This window comes from Falco peregrinus, chromosome 7 (genome assembly GCF_023634155.1).
Source record: "Falco peregrinus isolate bFalPer1 chromosome 7, bFalPer1.pri, whole genome shotgun sequence".
In the NCBI taxonomy this organism is placed as follows: Eukaryota; Metazoa; Chordata; class Aves; order Falconiformes; family Falconidae; genus Falco; species Falco peregrinus.
The window spans coordinates 16827166-16844452 of NC_073727.1; the positions used below are offsets into that span (position 1 = coordinate 16827166).

The following is a 17287-nucleotide window of genomic DNA, read 5'->3' on the forward strand; positions in this document are numbered from 1 at the left end:
TTGTACATGCTCCCGCAGGACCGTTTAATTGTTTCATCACCTGGATTCATTTGGCCAGAGGGCTATTTTCTTTCCTCCTGCAAGTTCTCTCCTAACTCCTAGCATCATGAGCTAAGAGGTCTTCCTCCCCATTGCTGTGTTCAGTTGGAAGGGTGCAGAATAATTCAAAGTCAGTGCACCCTGCCATGAGGTCGCCTAATTGGTGCCTTTGTTCCTCTGAGCAAACATTCATGACTACAGCCAACAATGATCACGATAGGAGACCAAAGAGAGTAGGACCCCTCTTTCACCCTTGCACAGCTATTATCACTTTGAGGTTCAACAGGTAAAACGTGTCATTTCTTATTTGGGAGAGTTTCAGTACAAATTCCTGCTTAATTTGATGTCCTTTAATGATATCATGGGGAGGTGTGGAGTAAGAACATTGCTGCAAAACCCTCTTCAGCACAAAGGTTTCCAGTCCAGTGCTGCTCTCTGTCTCAGTTTCACATCAGTTTGCAAAATCTGAGCAGCAGCGGTTCAGTAGCTGGATTGCGTGGCAACCTGATAGTAAAACCCAGCAGAAAGGGAAGTTTGAGACTGGATTTGTGTAGCAAATGATCAGATAACCATGCTATCACTGCTAGTTGTCAAAGCAAGCTGGACAGATACCATATGCTTGTAAAAGATATTTATTCAACTGTCTGGCAAGCCTTATGACATGAAAGAGGTCAGGAGTACAGACTTCAGAAGTCTGAAATAAAAATCAAACCCCAAAAAATTATAGGGGCAAGTTAGAGAGAAGATAAACATTTACTGGAACAGGGAACCTTGATCATGATACAAACATACTGTGCTTACTAAGAATTCAAGTAAAACATTAACAGGACACCTTGTATGGCTAAACCCACTAAAACTCACTCATGGAAAGCTATGCCCAGAAAGCAGGGGTTTGAGTAGAGCCTACTCAGTCCACAACACCCAAAGAGCATCAAATATATTTTTAATCTTTTGTGGAAGTTACAGAAAAAGGTGGGAAAACTGAGCTAGTTTTCTGAAGAAATAATAAATCAAAAGTTACACAGAAAGCAGGAATGGGTTCATCTGAAGAGCTGAGGGCTCGAAACTGCTACCATTACCCAGCCCTGGAAGCATGGACAATAATTGGCGAAGATGGAAAATGGTTTTGTGAGTATCAAAGATAGAAAGAGTGGTTTGTTTCTGGTGCTGAGCCTGGCTGGCATCTTCTCAGCTCCTGAAAGCCAGCACCAGTCCCACCCCCACCCACAGCTCTGAGTCTGCCAAGCAGCATCAGGCAATCACAGACATTTTAAGCAGGACTTTTTAAATATCACCGCCTTGTAACATGCTGTAGAAGATGCAGACTGGGCCCACTCACCTAGATTCTTCTTAAGCACAAGGTTAAAAACAATCCCAGAGGGCAAAGAAGAAGAGGAAGGGGACAAAGGCAAGTCTCACACTTTACCCCATGATGGGGACATGGGAGCAGTCTGATCTGTCAGGCCATATCCCAGGACAGCCAGCAGTCACATTTAATATGGAAACTCACCTCATCACCTATACCCATCATCCTGGCACCAAACCACAAATCTCCAGAGGAGTGACCAGCAAATTGCTCATCCCCTTAAAATTTTGTCTGTTAGGTCTAACTCACAATAAGCCACATCAGCTTCTGGATTTTCAAACCATCGCTCCTCTGCCTTACCAAACACACACATTTCTTGGGTTGTTTCAACCTTTTAGGTTGCAACCTTGGTATTCTTTACATATTTAATTTCTGTGCCCTTTTAAAAGCAATGATTCTGTGGAACAAGGCTGACCTGGTCTAGAGTCCCTTCAAACAGCCCCAGGAGTATCCGCCTGTCCGAAGAAGCCTGACTCACAGGTCACAGCACAAGTCTGGGAGGAGGCATATACCTAGCCCGACATCAGTTGTGCCCCCCAGCCCATCCTAAAGCAGGGGTCTCTGCTCCCTCCAACATCCCATGAGAGCTGCTACCCAACGTAATCCCCGCCTGAACTGCCAGAACAGGCATGGCCAAGAGGAGGAGCGAGCAAAGGGACAGGGAAAGGAGGCTAGTGACCAGCAATCAGTAGAGGAAAGGAATAGGAAAGGCCATGAGGCTCAGATACCAACCTGTGACCATAGGCTTCTTAACCCAGTAGGTTACAAGGATGGTGTGTGACTGCTGCTACACCTTCAGCTGTGTCTCTTCTCCTGGTAAAACCACCGAGTCCCAGAAGGCTGCTCTAAGCTACATTTCAGAGCCAGAGATTCCCAGCTGGGCATCCAGGGACTGGGCCCATTGCTGCAAGGGGAACAAAAATAAGCAAAGCCTTTAGCAAAGGCTGGTCCTCGGCCGTGAACAGCACTTGCTTTTGGTGGTGATATGACTGTGCTGTTTACAAGAAGTATAAACTTGTTTGCCGTGTTCTTAGATTGCTGGAAATGAAAGCCAAGCACCTACCTCATCACAAAAGCCAGCACCTAAAAAATAACAACCCGTGTTTACAACCAGCTGCACTCTAAGAATGATGCCTTTAGAAGGAAATAACCCTTGTTGCCTCTTTTATTAGAAACAATCCCCACGTACAAGCGCATGCCTTACTGAGAGGTGTGTGGTTTGCAGTTGATAGTTCTGGCTGCTAAACCTCACGGCCCATAGATGAAACTTCCTTAATTAGCTACCTTTGCATTTGCTTAATTAGCCTCTTCATAATTCATCCAGGTAGACCAACTCTTAGGGTAAGCTGATGGGTGTTTCAGAGCATCAGCACAGGAGCGTACACCTGTTCAGCTGCCATGAACCCAGTGCCAAGCAGTTATGTCTGAGGAGGGAATTGTAGGGTAGTTTTCTCCCTGCAAAACAAGCGAGGACAACCCCCTGAGCTAGGTTTGTTGAGAGGGAAATAGGTCAGGAGAAGGAACTGAGGTGTGCAGCATGAGATTTCCTGGTCAGCAGTTACTGTAAGAGGAGAGCTGGTGTTACACAAAAGTGAGCAGAAAACGCCTCCATGGGTTTGCACTCCACCACATCAAGAGCTTGGTGGTCATAATGAAAGAGCTGCTGCCACAAATAAGTACAAATGCTTGTAACTGAATGAGGTGGTTTCCCCACCTGGTTACACACAGCTTGCTGAACTGGCTCCCCGTGACCCACAGGGCAGGGAATACACCAGACATGATAAACAAGCACCAAAGAGTCATTTAGACCCAACAACTCGTCTGACCTACTCAGGGGAGGAAGCTCAGGGTCTACCTGCACCAGGTGGATCTAATTTGAAGTGGCTTCTGTGCAGCCAAAATGAAATAATGAGAATGTTTGCATGCAGGTTTACCCTGGTTTAAATGCAGGTGAACAAGGCTTAAATAATTTTATATATATATATACAGGCTTAAAATCTCCACCAGCAGAAACCAGCTCAGAGGTCTGAGAATCTGGCTCAGCTCTGGACAAAAGATGAGTAATGTCAAAAAAAGCAACACTGCAGCAAGCTGATAAAATAATAGTGAGCCTTGCTAGGCGGTGTTCCTTGTGCAGCTAAGGGAGAGAAAGGGCAATTCCTCCTTTCCTGTGTTAGGACACCTCAGCTCAGCAGGCAACCCTGCCCTGGAACTACAATTCCTTGTTCCCTTGATGTGGAGGGATCCTCATCAATCACTTCAAGCCCAACACCTAGTATCTGGCTAGCTACAAAGCAGTGAGATGAAGCCATCTTTGCACATTGCCCTGCATTCCCGCTCAGCCAACCATCCAGCTGGTGGGGGAGAAGGTTGCTTATAATGATGGCATCTTGCCTGGAAGAGAACAGGACAGGCCTTTCCCAGCTCCCATGAACTAGGCTAGACCCCCATCCCAAATTCCGGCTGCACCCTTGCAATGTGATGTCTCCCACCTCCTTTCCCACCATCCCTAGAGATCATCCCCAAGGTCTAGAGAACCCGGCTCTGCTGCCAGCTCCCCCAGCGCTGCCTGTATAACCTCACTTCACCACTTTCAGCCCATTTTTGCATCTTTTCATCCACTGAGGCTGCAAGTTCTCTTGCACTCCCTCTTACTCATACCACTGCACCGGAAAAAGCCTGATCTCTGCTGAAATCTCTCGGTGCTACTGCAGCACAAACCCGTTGTCTGTGTCTGCTTTCATTATGAGCTACCATAAACCAATATTCTTTAAAATAAAATACATTTTTTATTCAGCAGCTAAGTTATTGAATAAATACAGATCAACATTTACCTTTTTTTTTGATACTCTGAGCACATACAAAGCCATAAATACAGTCATAAATAGAAGATATAAATAGAAATATACACACTCATTAGTACTTTGCTGTTTTAACGTTCAGTGCAAGTGGACTCAATTCTTTCCCAAAATGCTCTGAAATAAGCCAGCAGCTGCTGCCCATGGAGCAGCAGTGACACAAACCCAGAGAGTGATGACAATCAGGGCCAGTGGCATTTATGTCAGATTTACAGTGGTAACACACTAGTGGGCAGGGGTGGCCAGAGACAGAAAAGGGGCTAGGAGGTGAGGAAGGGAGGGAGAAGGTAAAGAAAGAGGAATTTTTTGTGGCCATCCTGGTTGATATGTATACATTAGGGCAATTTACTGCCAAGGACAACTTTTGAAAGTATGATTCATTTGACTCACCAAACTGATATAAGCCACAATTTTGAAAAAAAAGCAAAAAACCAAACCAAAACCAAAAAAAAGCCCCAAAAAAACCAACAAAAACAACCCAACAAAAAAACCCCAACCACACTGCTTTACCCTCTCTCTGCTTGGAGTCACAGATAACACTTTTCCTCTATCCCTCTATCTTCCCTCCATCCCCAGCTCCTGGTGGTTCCCATTCTAAAATCCATAGCTTAATAACAGCAAGAAGCACTGTTTTCTAGAGGTAATTTGCTCAGATTTGGAAAGGAAATGTCATGTTGAATTCCTGGTGTGCAAGGCGACTGTGGGATTTCTCCAGCAGGATGTTTGTAGGAGATATTTCCTCCCAGTGTCGCCTCCCCTACTAATTCCTACTAGGACTGGTAGCGAACGACTGGAGCAGCACACGTGCAGCCCACAGTGATGACTTTCTTCTCCAGATGGTAGGTGGGCAGGCAGCCCCGCTGCTCCCGACGGAGGACAAGAATCTCCTGTTGGATGGGGACAGAGTTGAGGCTGTGGTCCTCCTGCCCCAGTGGGTTCACACAGCTGGAGAGGCGGCACTTGGCATCAGCGATCACCTGGGGGAAGCGGTTGGGGTCCTCGTCGAGCCTGGGGATGGGGACATGAATGTGTCTTATGCACTTGCATGACACGGTTTGGCAGGTTATTCTGGTTTATCTCCATGGAAGTACCATAAGATTTACCCGTGTATCCTCACTATGAGACATGGGCAAAGAATTTCCTTATCCTTAACATTTTTAGAATGAATCCCTAGAAATTGAATAAATCTTGAGAACATAATCCTGCCAGACCGTTCCTTGGGAGTTGATGAATGCAGTGGAGCTAGGTGAAATACAGAACTGATTGCAAATGGACTATTCATTTTTCTTTGATTTTGTTTTAATTTCAGCATTCAAAAATTTCTTTCAGTTAGGAAAATGTAAAAATACAGTGTACTGACGTCTTTGTTTTTTCTAGAGGAATAGTTTGTTTCATCATCATTTCAACCACACTCAACACCACAGGCTTGGGACAGAGTGGCTGGGAACTGCCCGGTGGGAAAGGGCCTGGGGGTCTGGTCGACAGCCGGCTGGGCATGAGCCAGCTGTGTGCCCAGGTGGCCCAGGTGGCCAACAGCATCCTGGCTTGTGTCAGGGATGGCATGGCCAGCAGGGCTGGAGCAGGGACCTGCACTGGGCACCAGTGTGGCCGTCCCTCAAGCCCTGGGGTCCGTTCTGGCCCCTCACTCCCAGACAGACACCAAGGGGGCAGAACATGTCCAGAGCCGGGCAGGGGGCTGGGGAAGGGGATGGGACAGTATGATGCGGGGGATGAGGGAGGTCAGCCTGGAGAGGAGGGGGCTCAGGGGGACCTTCTCGCTCTCTACAGCTGCCTGGCAGGAGGTTGTAGATAGGTGGAGTTGGTCTCTTCTTCCAAGTAATAACAAGTGACAGGACAAGAGGAGATGGACTCAAGTTGCACCAGGAGAGGTTTAGACTGGAGATTAGGAAAAAGATTTTCACTGTAAGGGTTGACAAGCACTGGCACAGGCTGCCCAGGGAAGTGGTTGTGTCACCATCCCCCGGGGGGTATTTAAAAGACATGTAGATATAGCACTTTAAAACCACGGGTTAGTGGTGGACTTGGCAGAGCTACATTAACAGTTGGACTTGATCTTAAAAGTCTTTTCCAACCTAAATGATTTTGATTCTATGACTGACAAAGATGGACAAAATGATTAGAAACTGTTCCAATGATGTCCCTTTGCACTGCAAACCATTCCTCTTGGAGAAATCTAACTCAACATCAAAACGTAAGCATGTGTCAAGAACTGTTTGCAATATTCACAGAACTCCAGGCATATGCTGAGAACTATCCATCATTCACCACCAAGAAAATCTGTGTAGTACAGCCTTGGCAATTTAGGTACAACTAAACCATTACCTGTAATCCCAAGGAGCAAGAGACCGGTTCCTGACATCATGGACCATCCTAAAGGTACGATCTGAATTGCTGATACGAATGTTAACTTTCACCATTGTAGGGAATTTGAGATCCTTTTGGTTCAGGCAATCTTCACTTAGCCTCAGGGAGCCACTGTCCTTGCTCGGTCGAGCATGAACTACCCTCCCACGGGGTGAGCACCTTACAGTGAGTGCGAGGACCAGCACCAAAAGCAGTGATCTGAACTGGAAGAGAGACAGGTGTCGTTAGCTCTGTTCAGTCAAGAGAGAGCACAAAAAGCAGAGTCTTGACTAGCCTGGACCATCTTCATGCTTATGCCTGGGTAAGATGGGCCAGCATGAGCAAATGGCACAACGATGTTAATAGTACCCATCACGAACAGATGCTAAACTCTGGTGCAAATTCTAATTCATAGTTGACTCTGCACCAAGAAGAGCATCTCTCCAACAAGTTATGAAAGGTCCTTCTCCGCAGCCAAACAGCGATGTCTTATGATCTACGAGGTGGGATAAGGCCTCAGCTGACCCCATGCCTAGGCTTAGAAAGCCATATGCTTTCTCAGGACAGGAAAGGCTGGCCACCTAGCAGCCACCTGCTGGAAATAACCCTTTTCTTGCTGGAATCTGAGATTCTTGAGCCATTTCCAGGAGGCAGAATTTAGGAAGACAGATAAATGCAAAGCTTTTAAGAAAGTCACAGGAGTTGACAGTGCTGCAAATACTACCCAGGTTGAAAAAGTCGAAACTTAAATCCACTGACATTCACTGCACAGTTTTGATAGCACATTGTCTGAGAAAAGGACTGTCCCTCCAAATCCCACAACAGCAGTGCTACCTTCACAGATAAAACCGGCATAGTCCATCGCCTCCTTGTCACTCCAGCATCACACCCATTTGCAAAAGCTCAGGACAGAAAGCTGTATCAGACAACCTTAGCATCCAATTCAGCTCCCACTAAGACCAAAAGGGTTGCTTGTAGGTTACAGCATCGTGGGATCTGCATTCTCCTTTTTTTCTCGCAGCAAGTATATCTTAATGCTTACACCAAATATAACTACTTACCACTGCAGCATAGCTGGCACAAGTCATGGCGACCTCTCTGCTGCTTTAGGCGGATGCACACGGTGACAGAACACAAGAATTCTCCTTCTCAAAGACCTATTCCGTGTGTGTCAAAGCCAGTAGTGGTCTCCTTTTTGTAGTGAAGTTCAACCACTACCATCCTTTCCATTGCAGCATAGCGCTGGCTTACCTGACCCAACTTTAGGAGCTGATATTTCATTTTCTAGCCCACTTCCTTCCGTCTGCCTCCACAAAGAGGAGGGCAGATACTGTGTCATCAGAATCCCAAATCAACCAATACAGTTTATTCAGACAGATAAGGGAAGAAAAGGAGAAAAAAAAATAGATCAGGCAGATATTTTTTTTTTCCCTTCCCACCCCCACTTTCTAATATTAGTGTTCTCTCACCAGAAACACATCTGTGGATGCACTTCCACGTGCTTCACATAAACCAGATAGCAGAGATCAGCAAGCTGCAGTCAGGCACCCAACAAGGGTTTCAAAATGAGGACAGCACATGGAACTTCACACTTAATCTCCATTTACTTGAATTGCACAATCCACCCCCATCTCATCTCGGGGATTCCTGTTCTGCGGTGATCTGGCAGGGGAAGAGCAGATCTCCAGGGGAATTCCTCCTGGGGTACCTCAGGGTACCAGAAGCTGGGATGCTTTCGCGCTCATTGCTGAGGTCCCATGTTGACGTGTTCTGGACAGCTCTTTGAAAAATTTATGCATGCCCTGTAAGGGCCCTGAGGGCACTAACAAGCCTTCCTGGTCTTGACCAGCATCACCATGGGTTTCCCTCCACAGCCCATCACCAGAAGCCTCATTTCAGTTCAGCTTTGGGTCTGCCTGAGCTATGCCATAGCAGTGCTGGCTTCTTGCCCCTTCTCTGGCCTTGTCTACAGGATGGACCTTGAAGTACCATTTCTCCTGGCTGGACTCCTTGGGCATACATGGTAGACCATCTCAACAGCCATACTGGACTGCATTTTGCCTAGGTCGCCTCTGAGTGCCAGTGGGGACTGGAGAAAATAAAAAGTATTTTTAAACAGGTTTTTGTCTCATTTTAAAGTGCCTGAAAGGGCTGTATCACCATCACCAGCACAGTGACTGTAGATGGTGATGGCACAGCAACATGTTATGGTGTGGGGTGAAGCGTGGGGGCTGCTGAAAGCGTAGTACCCCCTGTGGTACTGTTGGAGCAAACCCACATGGATTTGGTATCTTGGCAAGCAACTAGGAGTGTCTTTTGATATCTTTTGATGATCCTGTGAAAAACTCGCCAACTTGATTAAATCATAAATGTATATAAAGCTTCAGTATGCACAATGTAAGGGCTTGGCAGAATTTAGCAGCTAAAGCCCGGATGGGCTTAATTGCTCCTTAAGGATTTTCCCAATGTACTTTTTCCTCTGCTGCACCAGTGCATCATGCCTGTTCAGTAAAATATACGTGTAAGCCCTTAGTGTGATGAAAAGGTAATGCTGTCCTTGTTCGGAGCTGCCAGATCCAGTAGCCCCAAATACCAAAACCAGCAGAGGTGAGGCTACTACAGCTCTATGCCCCATGTCCATCTAGGAGCAAGGCTGAGCATGGATTCCCAACAGGCACACACACACACACATATAAGCAACATGTATATAACATATATACATATGTAGATGTCCAGCCACATGGATTGACACAGGCAAAAATCATTCAAGCAAATACAGTCAGGACCAATGATCTCATCTTGTTCCTCTCTCTGGCTGATTAGGATGAAAGTCAGGTGAAAGTTAGTGGAAATTAGGTACATATATATGTATACGCACACACACATACATACATACATAACAGATTTCTCCCGTTATTGGCCTTAGGCCACGTCTGCAGCAGCTGTCCTGGATCCCCCAGTCTCCCCATTGCTTCATGCACAGACACAAACACACACCAGTGGGTTTCTCTGGCAGCTTCTCCAGACTTACAACCTTACCAGTAGCCAACCCCCAGATCCCACAATCCCTCCAGTAGCTGCTCTAGACCTCCCAGTATCCCCAGTATCCAATTTGCAGACCCTCCAGTCTCCCCAGCATCCTGCCCAGATATATGGCTGCTTCAATACCTGGAGCTACTCCAGCTTAATGTCTTCAGCATCTCCACACTGACATATGTACTCACACAATACGCACACACACACGACACCCAGCTGCTAGCCCTTAGAGCTTGGAGCACTCGCATTTAAGATAGAGAGTGAAATTACACTAAAAAAAAAAAAAGCTAAGAAAATCATTTAATGAGAGGACAGGGCACGCTGGGGTGATCAGGCACAGAACTCAGCCAGACGAGCTGTCATAGTTTAACCCCAGCCAGCAACCCAGCACCACGCAGCCGCTTGCTCACTCCCCCCTACTCAGAGGGATGGGGAGGAGAATCGGAAAGGAATGTAAAAGTCAAGGGTTGAGATAAGAAAAATTTAATAATTTAAACAGAATAAAGAGGTAAGAACAACAATAATAACAATAATACTAACAAGAAAATGGAAAGGTGGAGGGAAAAGGGTAAAGCAAAAGCTGCGCACACAAGCAAAGCAAAGCAGGGAACTCATCACCACTTCCCACGGGCAGGCAGGTGCTCGGCCATCCCCAGGGAAGCAGGGCTCCATCACGCCTAACGGTTACTCGGGAAGGCAAATGCCGTAATGCCAAATGTCCCGCCCTTCCTTCTTCCCCCAGTTTATATACTCAGCATGACGTCATATAGTATGGACTGTCCCTTTGCCTAGCTTGGGTCACTTGTCCTGGCTGTGTCCCCTCCCAGTTTTCCATGCCCCTCCAGCCCTCTCGCTGGAATTGAAAAGCCCTTGATTTAGTATAAACGTCACCCAGCAGCAACTAAAACCATCAGTGTGCTATCAACATTGTTCTCACATCAGAGCCAAAACACAGCGCTGTACTGACTACTAAGAAGAAAATTAACTCTATCCCAGCTGAAACCAAGTCATGAGCGTACTGCTGACCATCCCACTCACATGTGATCAGCCCTTATCATCCCTCCTCTCCTTTTCCTGTTTGTTCCTTGCTGATCCACCCTGATCCTTTCCTTTCCTCAGCTTTGCCCCTTCCCCTAAACATCCCATAATAAGTCTTGCACAATCCCAGAAGGCTCTTCCCAGCACACCGTAATGAGTACCACAGCCCCGTCACCAGCAAGGTAATGTGGGGAAAGCCTCCCCCAGTGACTTGTCTAGTGGGTCTCAACTTCTGAGCTTGGGTTGACCATCCTCCTTGGACAGCCCTGAAAGAGCCAGGTCGGGGGCTGCACTGGCACTACGTTACTTGGGTTCCTCCACCTGGTACTGCTCCTCCGCTCCTTCGTGTTCGTGGAAAATAAAGGCTCCTAATGACACAAGCTAACAAGCCTCATTTTATAATTAGGGGAGAGAGGCATGAAAATAAAAGGGGAAGCAAGAGGAAGGGCTCCGCTGTCTGGGATCCAGTGAGGATCAGCCACAAACTGGAGGGGAAAGACCTTTCCCCAGAAGCACCAGCAGCTCTCTGGGGGGGTAAAAGCTATTTTTATTGCAGAAAAAGACCATGTAACCAGTGTGATCTATAGAAAAAAGCCCTGGGAGAAGCCTCTCCCAAAGCCATGTAGCCAGGCTGGAAGAGGAGGACTGAAGTGTAGGACTCTTCATACAAATTCATCTCTGTCCCCCAGAACATTAACAGATTCATGGCTTTTTCCATTCTCCTGAAAAGCAGGAGCCTTTTACAGATTCATGGCATTTCCCAATGAGAAATGACTAATCCGGGTCCCTGCTCTATCACCACTCTTGAATAATACTGGCAGAAACCTCCTGCGACTGATGCTCTATGTCACTGCAGGATGTTGTCATGATTTTGTGGTCCAATTCAACTGACAGTTTAGAGACCACAACTCATGTCACGAAATTTTGTCATGTTTTAGGTTACTAAGTTCACCTGAGGTAATACCAAGTTTGTGACACATGTTCCTGTTCTGACTGTTCACATCTGTATGTCCACGAATGCATCTACTGAGACATGGAGCATGGAAGATCAAGAGAGGGTAGAATTACCAGGAAATCACAGAAATGCCCAGAAACTGACCCCCTTTTTTTTTCCCCCCGAGCACTCACGGTGAAAGGAAAAGGGCATTGCCATGAAATGGGTTGGATTTTGCAGCTACGGGGTTAAGAGGAAACTGTTACGTGTGACAAAGCAATGACATTATCATGCCAAGTACTAGGTTATAAGCCCTGGCCACCACTTTCCACTCACACGTTTTGTCTTCAGCAGCTTATAACTTTAGCAAGGATTCCCTCTTTGACCTGAAATTTCCTATGACTGTACTGGTGTTGAAGTTTGCTGAAAATTTTATCTAAAAGAGGTCACTTGATATAAGTTGTCATAAAGGAGGAAAAATAGTTGTTATCTCAAAAAGCTGTTCACTCCCATGTTGCAAGGGCTAGGAGAAGGGATGGGGGACTGGGAAAGAAAAGAGAGATTTTTTAATTTCACCTACAAGAACTCTTCTACATGTCAGTTATTATCAAGAAATCCACTGTTTGCACTGCAGGATTCATTACACACTCAGGGTAAGGTTTTCATAGCACTGCAGGGGCTTCAGGCATAAGACATGCCTCACTTCAGCTCGGCCTTGGATGCCACATCCTTCTAAGCTCTCTACATTTCAGCTTCCACACTTCACAGGAGGCACCTGTACCACCTCCAAGGAAACATGGAATTAAAACTCCAGAGCAGACAGAAACCACAACTACTCAAATGCCTTTGAACCCAGAGGAACAAACACCAGGCACTGAACTGTGACCTGCATTTCACTGACTTTGCTACCAGGCAAAGCAAGCGCTGTTTCTCAGCTGCATCTCTGCAAATGTTTATAGCTGGTGGTCACGCTACAATGGCACAGTCATTTTCTGCTTTAGAAGCAGGTGCCCTGCCATGCAGGAGGGACTAGGGTGCCTAGATATGGCCAGAATTCTAATAAATCAACAGGATATAGCTGGGAGTAATGTTTCTCTCTAGCATCCTCTGCCCCACCACTACCCTGTCCCATGCATGGAGTCCATTGCACCCAGTGTGTCTGCATCCCAGCAAGCCGCTGTGAGCATAGGCAGCATTTTTGGAGGTGGGTGTCTTCACCCAGCTCAGCTGAAGAGCATCAGAGGACCTGCCATAGCCTGCAGCAGCAAAGGAGATAACAGGGCTGCAATCGCAGCCTCTGAAACCTTCAGATGCCGAGGCCAAACGTTTCAGAGCACAGCTCAGCTGAAGCCCAGGGCAGGGCTCGTACCTCAGCAGCTTACTCCTGCCTTGCTGACCACCCTAGGTTTTTCCATTCATGATGTGTGATGCCATAAAATCACCTACCTTCTGGTTTGGAGAGCTGACTGTACGCATCTCCGCTCACCCCAGCAGGGTTTGCTGACGGCACTTTACCACACCGACGAGGCTCATGACCGAGTTGCAGACCACAGCTGAGAGATGTGAACTGGAAAGACTAAATATTGCTGGGGGAAACGTGGCTGCCAAGTCTGCCGCAGATACCGGGCAGCCAAAAGCTCTGCACGGGGGCCGTCAGCATGCTCTGCTCCAGCACGCAGTGACCACAGCTCTGTGCCACTGTTGGTGGGGACCGGCAGCACTCTGGGCTTCTTCTATGAGCAAACCTCATTTTTGGCTGCCAGCTCTGACTTGGCTTCACACTTTGGCCAGAGCTGTGGGTTGAGTGGTAAGCAGGGATTAGGGTGATGCTGAGGGTGCTGGTGTGGCTATTTCACCCCTCGCCCCTTGCAGCCTGGGTGCTCACAGCCTGGGTGCCATCAGCAGGCAGGTAAATAGGGCATTCAGTAGCACTGGAGGGAGTGAGGGGCACCGTGGGCTTAAGACGTATAATATTAAGGCACAGCGTGTGAAATAAGGCACCAGGGGCACGTGGCCCAACACTGCATTCACACCTCTGGAGCATGACCGAGCCCAGGTAGCAGGCAGATGAGCTGAGTAATGAGGTGGGTCAGGTCACCCACCTCAAAACAAGGGTCAGGGCCAGAACTGGAGCTTCTGTTCTCCCCCTCCCCCCCCCCCCCCCCCCCCCCACGCAGCAAGGATGAGACAGGTAAATTATTAGGGACACGACTTGAGAGGGAGCAACAGAGAACATACAACACCAAACTCTTTCCTTACCGATGTTAGATTCCCTGAATCGTTATTTTTACTACCTCTGGTCTTTAACCTCTAAAGGAGCATGATGTCCCTCAAAAGAGGTTGCACCCTCCCCATTTCTCAGTGGGAGCTGAAGTTTATTCTCTCACTTGCTTTGCAGGATTCATCTGAAAAGTCTTGGTCACGCAGACACAGCTTTGTTATCTGAGTCTTCCCCATCAAGGTAATTTTAGTCAGCACATTACCAAGGCCATTCTGGGGAAAGCCCTGCTGCCTCTTGCTCACACACAGGCTCTTCCTTAGACAAATGTAGGTTGCATTTGCAGTCACACGCTGTACGGTTCCGCCTGACAGGTCTTCCATAGGTCAGGCCACAAAGACATGGAGATAGCTGGCCAACTGTGCTTTCAGATCCTTTGGAGAGCCTGGGTCCGATCCCTTCTTAGTGTACGGTGGTTTGGAATGGCATCACATAGCCAAATTGGAGTCACAGAAATCTCACACACTTTGGCACCTTGTGCACTATTTCCCTACGCGCTGTAGGACATGGGAGATCTCCAAAAGGCACTTAGTGCATCTGCTCAGCCCCAGGGCAGCAGCACCACTGCCTGAATCATTCCCAATTGCTCATTGCCTAACCTATTCCTGAAGATCTGCTTTTTATAAATAAGCTTATTATTCTTCTCTGTGGCCAAGGAAAAAAAGCTTATTTCTTTCTTCTTCGAAACTACCATGTCTTTTAGGCTCCACAACATCTTATACATCCCAATATATCAGGGTCTTGACACCAACATGACATTTATTGGCTCATGTTTAGTATGTGATCTACTTGCTCGATGACAAGCCTCTTCCCAAAGGACTATTCTCTCCCCATCAGTCTCCAGCCTCTAAGGCACATGATTTTCCCTACTTCCATTCGGAGGTTTATACACACATTGATTGAACTGGATACTATATATTCCATATTATTTCTTAAATTCTAACTGGTTTTTGAACATTCAAGGCCTCTCCCAACCGGCCATCATCTGCCAGTATTAGTAGGAAGATATTCTTTTCTCTTACCCAGCTTGCTAATCAAAGGGGTGACCAGTGCTGAACCAAGGACAAATCCCTGTGGGAATCCTGCTCTGTTCGTCCTCCCCATACCACAAGTACTCTTATCTAAGCCTGTCTTTTCCAAGCAAGTATTCACCCACCACCTCCTAATTTCATTACTAGAGCACTTTTTTAGCATGCTTATGAGAGTTATGTGCAACTTAGGCACATAGGCTTAATACGGCTCAAGATAAAATACACCTACAGTCCATCTCCTAAGCACAAATCCCATTACCTGTCAAGGAACGTTAGATTGGCTTGGTACGATTTACCTTGTAGTCTTGCCATCCCTTTACTGCATGTACTGCATATTAACGTTTGCTTGATTATCTCTTCCTGCAGTTTTCAGGGAACTACACCTTTCCTTAGTTTCTCCTTTTCTTTCTCCCATTTTTTTTTCCCTCTTTCCAGTTTGCTGCATCCATTCTCCAAGATTTCCCATAAAGAATCCAATATATTGGCTCAGTTCAGCTGATCTCTGTGATCTAAAACCAAGGCACCTGGAGCTGTGCTTGGCAATTTAGGTTTGCTTAAGACTCAGTAGAGAGCCACAGGCACAGTTAATCTTTATTAATCTTAATGCCAATTAGCCTTAACTCCTGCAGATGCTTAGACTTAGTCCCATCTAAATCGAATAAAATTTGTTTCACCCAGTTTGCATTACATATTATTTTTTCAAGATTTAGTAATCTTTTGCCAGGCTGTCTTCCCACAGGATCTTCCTATATAGCCCCTAACATTGCTCAAGCCAGGTTTCTTGAGAATTACTATCTTTATTCTATGGTGTCCTTCCTTTTCTTTGTAAGTATCATAAACTCCATCATCATTTTCATCCATTCCAGAATTTTCTATCAATTCTTTTCCATCAGCAAGAATGAAGCCTGGAAACAAAAGATAACAGCAATTAATATTATACAAATATTAGGAAAAAAAAAAAGTAAATTATACAGTTGCAAAGACTGTTTTCTAGAACTGAAACCAAATGGCACAGCCTGGCTATGTTGCTTGTATGAAAAGCTCCCAGTCTCCAAAATGAAGTGGCTATATCACAACTGCTCTTTGGCCCACGCATATTCCTGAATCATGGCCAAAACTTGTTTGGGAGAGGGCTAGTTAAGCCCATCAAAAAAGTGCCAAGGACCAGTCAAAAAATACAGCTAGCTGAGGTGCAGTGCCCAAGTCTGTGCCCTGTCACTGTTTATTTCATTAGAGCAGATGTGGCTTCAGTGTCCATGTGGCTGAGCATCCAAAAACTGGATGACCTCTGGAATATCGCCGATTCAGGCTGTTGGTCAGACTCAGCTGATCCCCACAAACCTCTCTGCCTTTGGGATTTGTACGTCCAGATCTTCCATCCATAGGGTTAGTTGACCACTCGTTGCCAAAACAATTTTCTTAATGTTGACAACAAGCTGATGCTGCTTGCATCCCACTCCTTCCTTCCTCTCTCCCACCTACTCCCACCATGGCACCTCCTGCCTGAATTCTTTTGACAGGGATGAGGAAACCACTCACTGGTTTATCCAGACCAAAACCTGATATGGAGCATTCGAGGGTACGTTTCTTTGGCCTGAACACAGCCCACGTGGGCCAGAGAGCAGCTAAATGAAGAAGCTGCCTTCCTAAGCATTCTCAGCCCTTGTGGTACTGCTGCCTATACATCCTCACAAACATCTACCTGCTGCCTTCCATTTCCTACGCTACTGAGTAGTTACAAGCTCCCTTTGCACAGACCTGCCCCTGTCCCCTTGTAAAGCAGGGATCTGCTCTTGCACTCAGGAGCAGGGATGCTGGAGGACCTGGTGGCTGCCAGGTGGCTGCTCTGCTCACCAGTTCCCCTACCAACCCTCCCATGAGCTATGGACCAGCCACAGACCCACCAGCCAAGTCAGCTTCTCTCCAAGGATCATGGATCTGTTTTTCGCTTACCAAAGACCCCTCTCCCCAGGGCCTGAGCAACTGCAAAGGATACCCCGAGGTGGCCACCAGCACATGGGGGAGGTAGATAACTACATCCTACCATCCGAGGCTGTGATATCTGCAAGATGGTAAAATGAACCCAAGATTTACATCCCCTGGAGCGCCTCCTGGTGTCCCATCGTGGGAACTACAGCATTAGCAGTTCCCCAGCTGCGAGTACAGGGAAAACACAAAGGCCTCAGCAGAAAAAGGAGGTGGCTCCAAAAAGCTACTCTCACCAAATGCCCTCCCTGATTCCTGCTGTGAAGCGCGAAGAGCAGCAGCCCCCGAAAGTCAGAGAGAAGCAGAGGGGAGACAGGGAGGTGACAGTGTTCCCACTCCTACAGCAGGGCAATGTCA

At 46.9% G+C, this 17287-nt stretch overlaps 1 protein-coding gene across 1 annotated transcript; it reads right to left on the bottom strand.

Moving 5' to 3' along the window:
* Nucleotides 1-4206: 4206 nt before the first annotated feature.
* On the bottom strand, nt 4207-10155 carry LOC101921002 (interleukin-17F). Its single transcript, XM_005239203.3, has 3 exons — nt 7689-10155; nt 6607-6851; nt 4207-5271 (listed from the first exon to the last, which is right to left on the bottom strand). Exons 1-3 carry the CDS (start codon nt 7713-7715, stop codon nt 5034-5036), a joined length of 510 nt encoding a protein of 169 aa, XP_005239260.1. The 5' UTR covers nt 7716-10155; the 3' UTR covers nt 4207-5033.
* Between the last annotated feature and the right edge of the window lie 7132 nt (nt 10156-17287).

What these genes read in the sequence shown, in the direction of transcription:
- LOC101921002 (XM_005239203.3), bottom strand. Translation starts at nt 7,715, where the DNA reads ATGACTTGTGCCAGCTATGCTGCAGTG. An exon ending in GTGCCAGCTATGCTGCAGTG is followed by an intron (nt 6,852 to 7,688) that starts GTAAGTAGTTAT and finishes TCTCTCTTCCAG; the next exon opens with TTCAGATCACTGCTTTTGGT. An exon ending in CTTGCTCCTTGGGATTACAG is followed by an intron (nt 5,272 to 6,606) that starts GTAATGGTTTAG and finishes CCCCATCCCCAG; the next exon opens with GCTCGACGAGGACCCCAACC.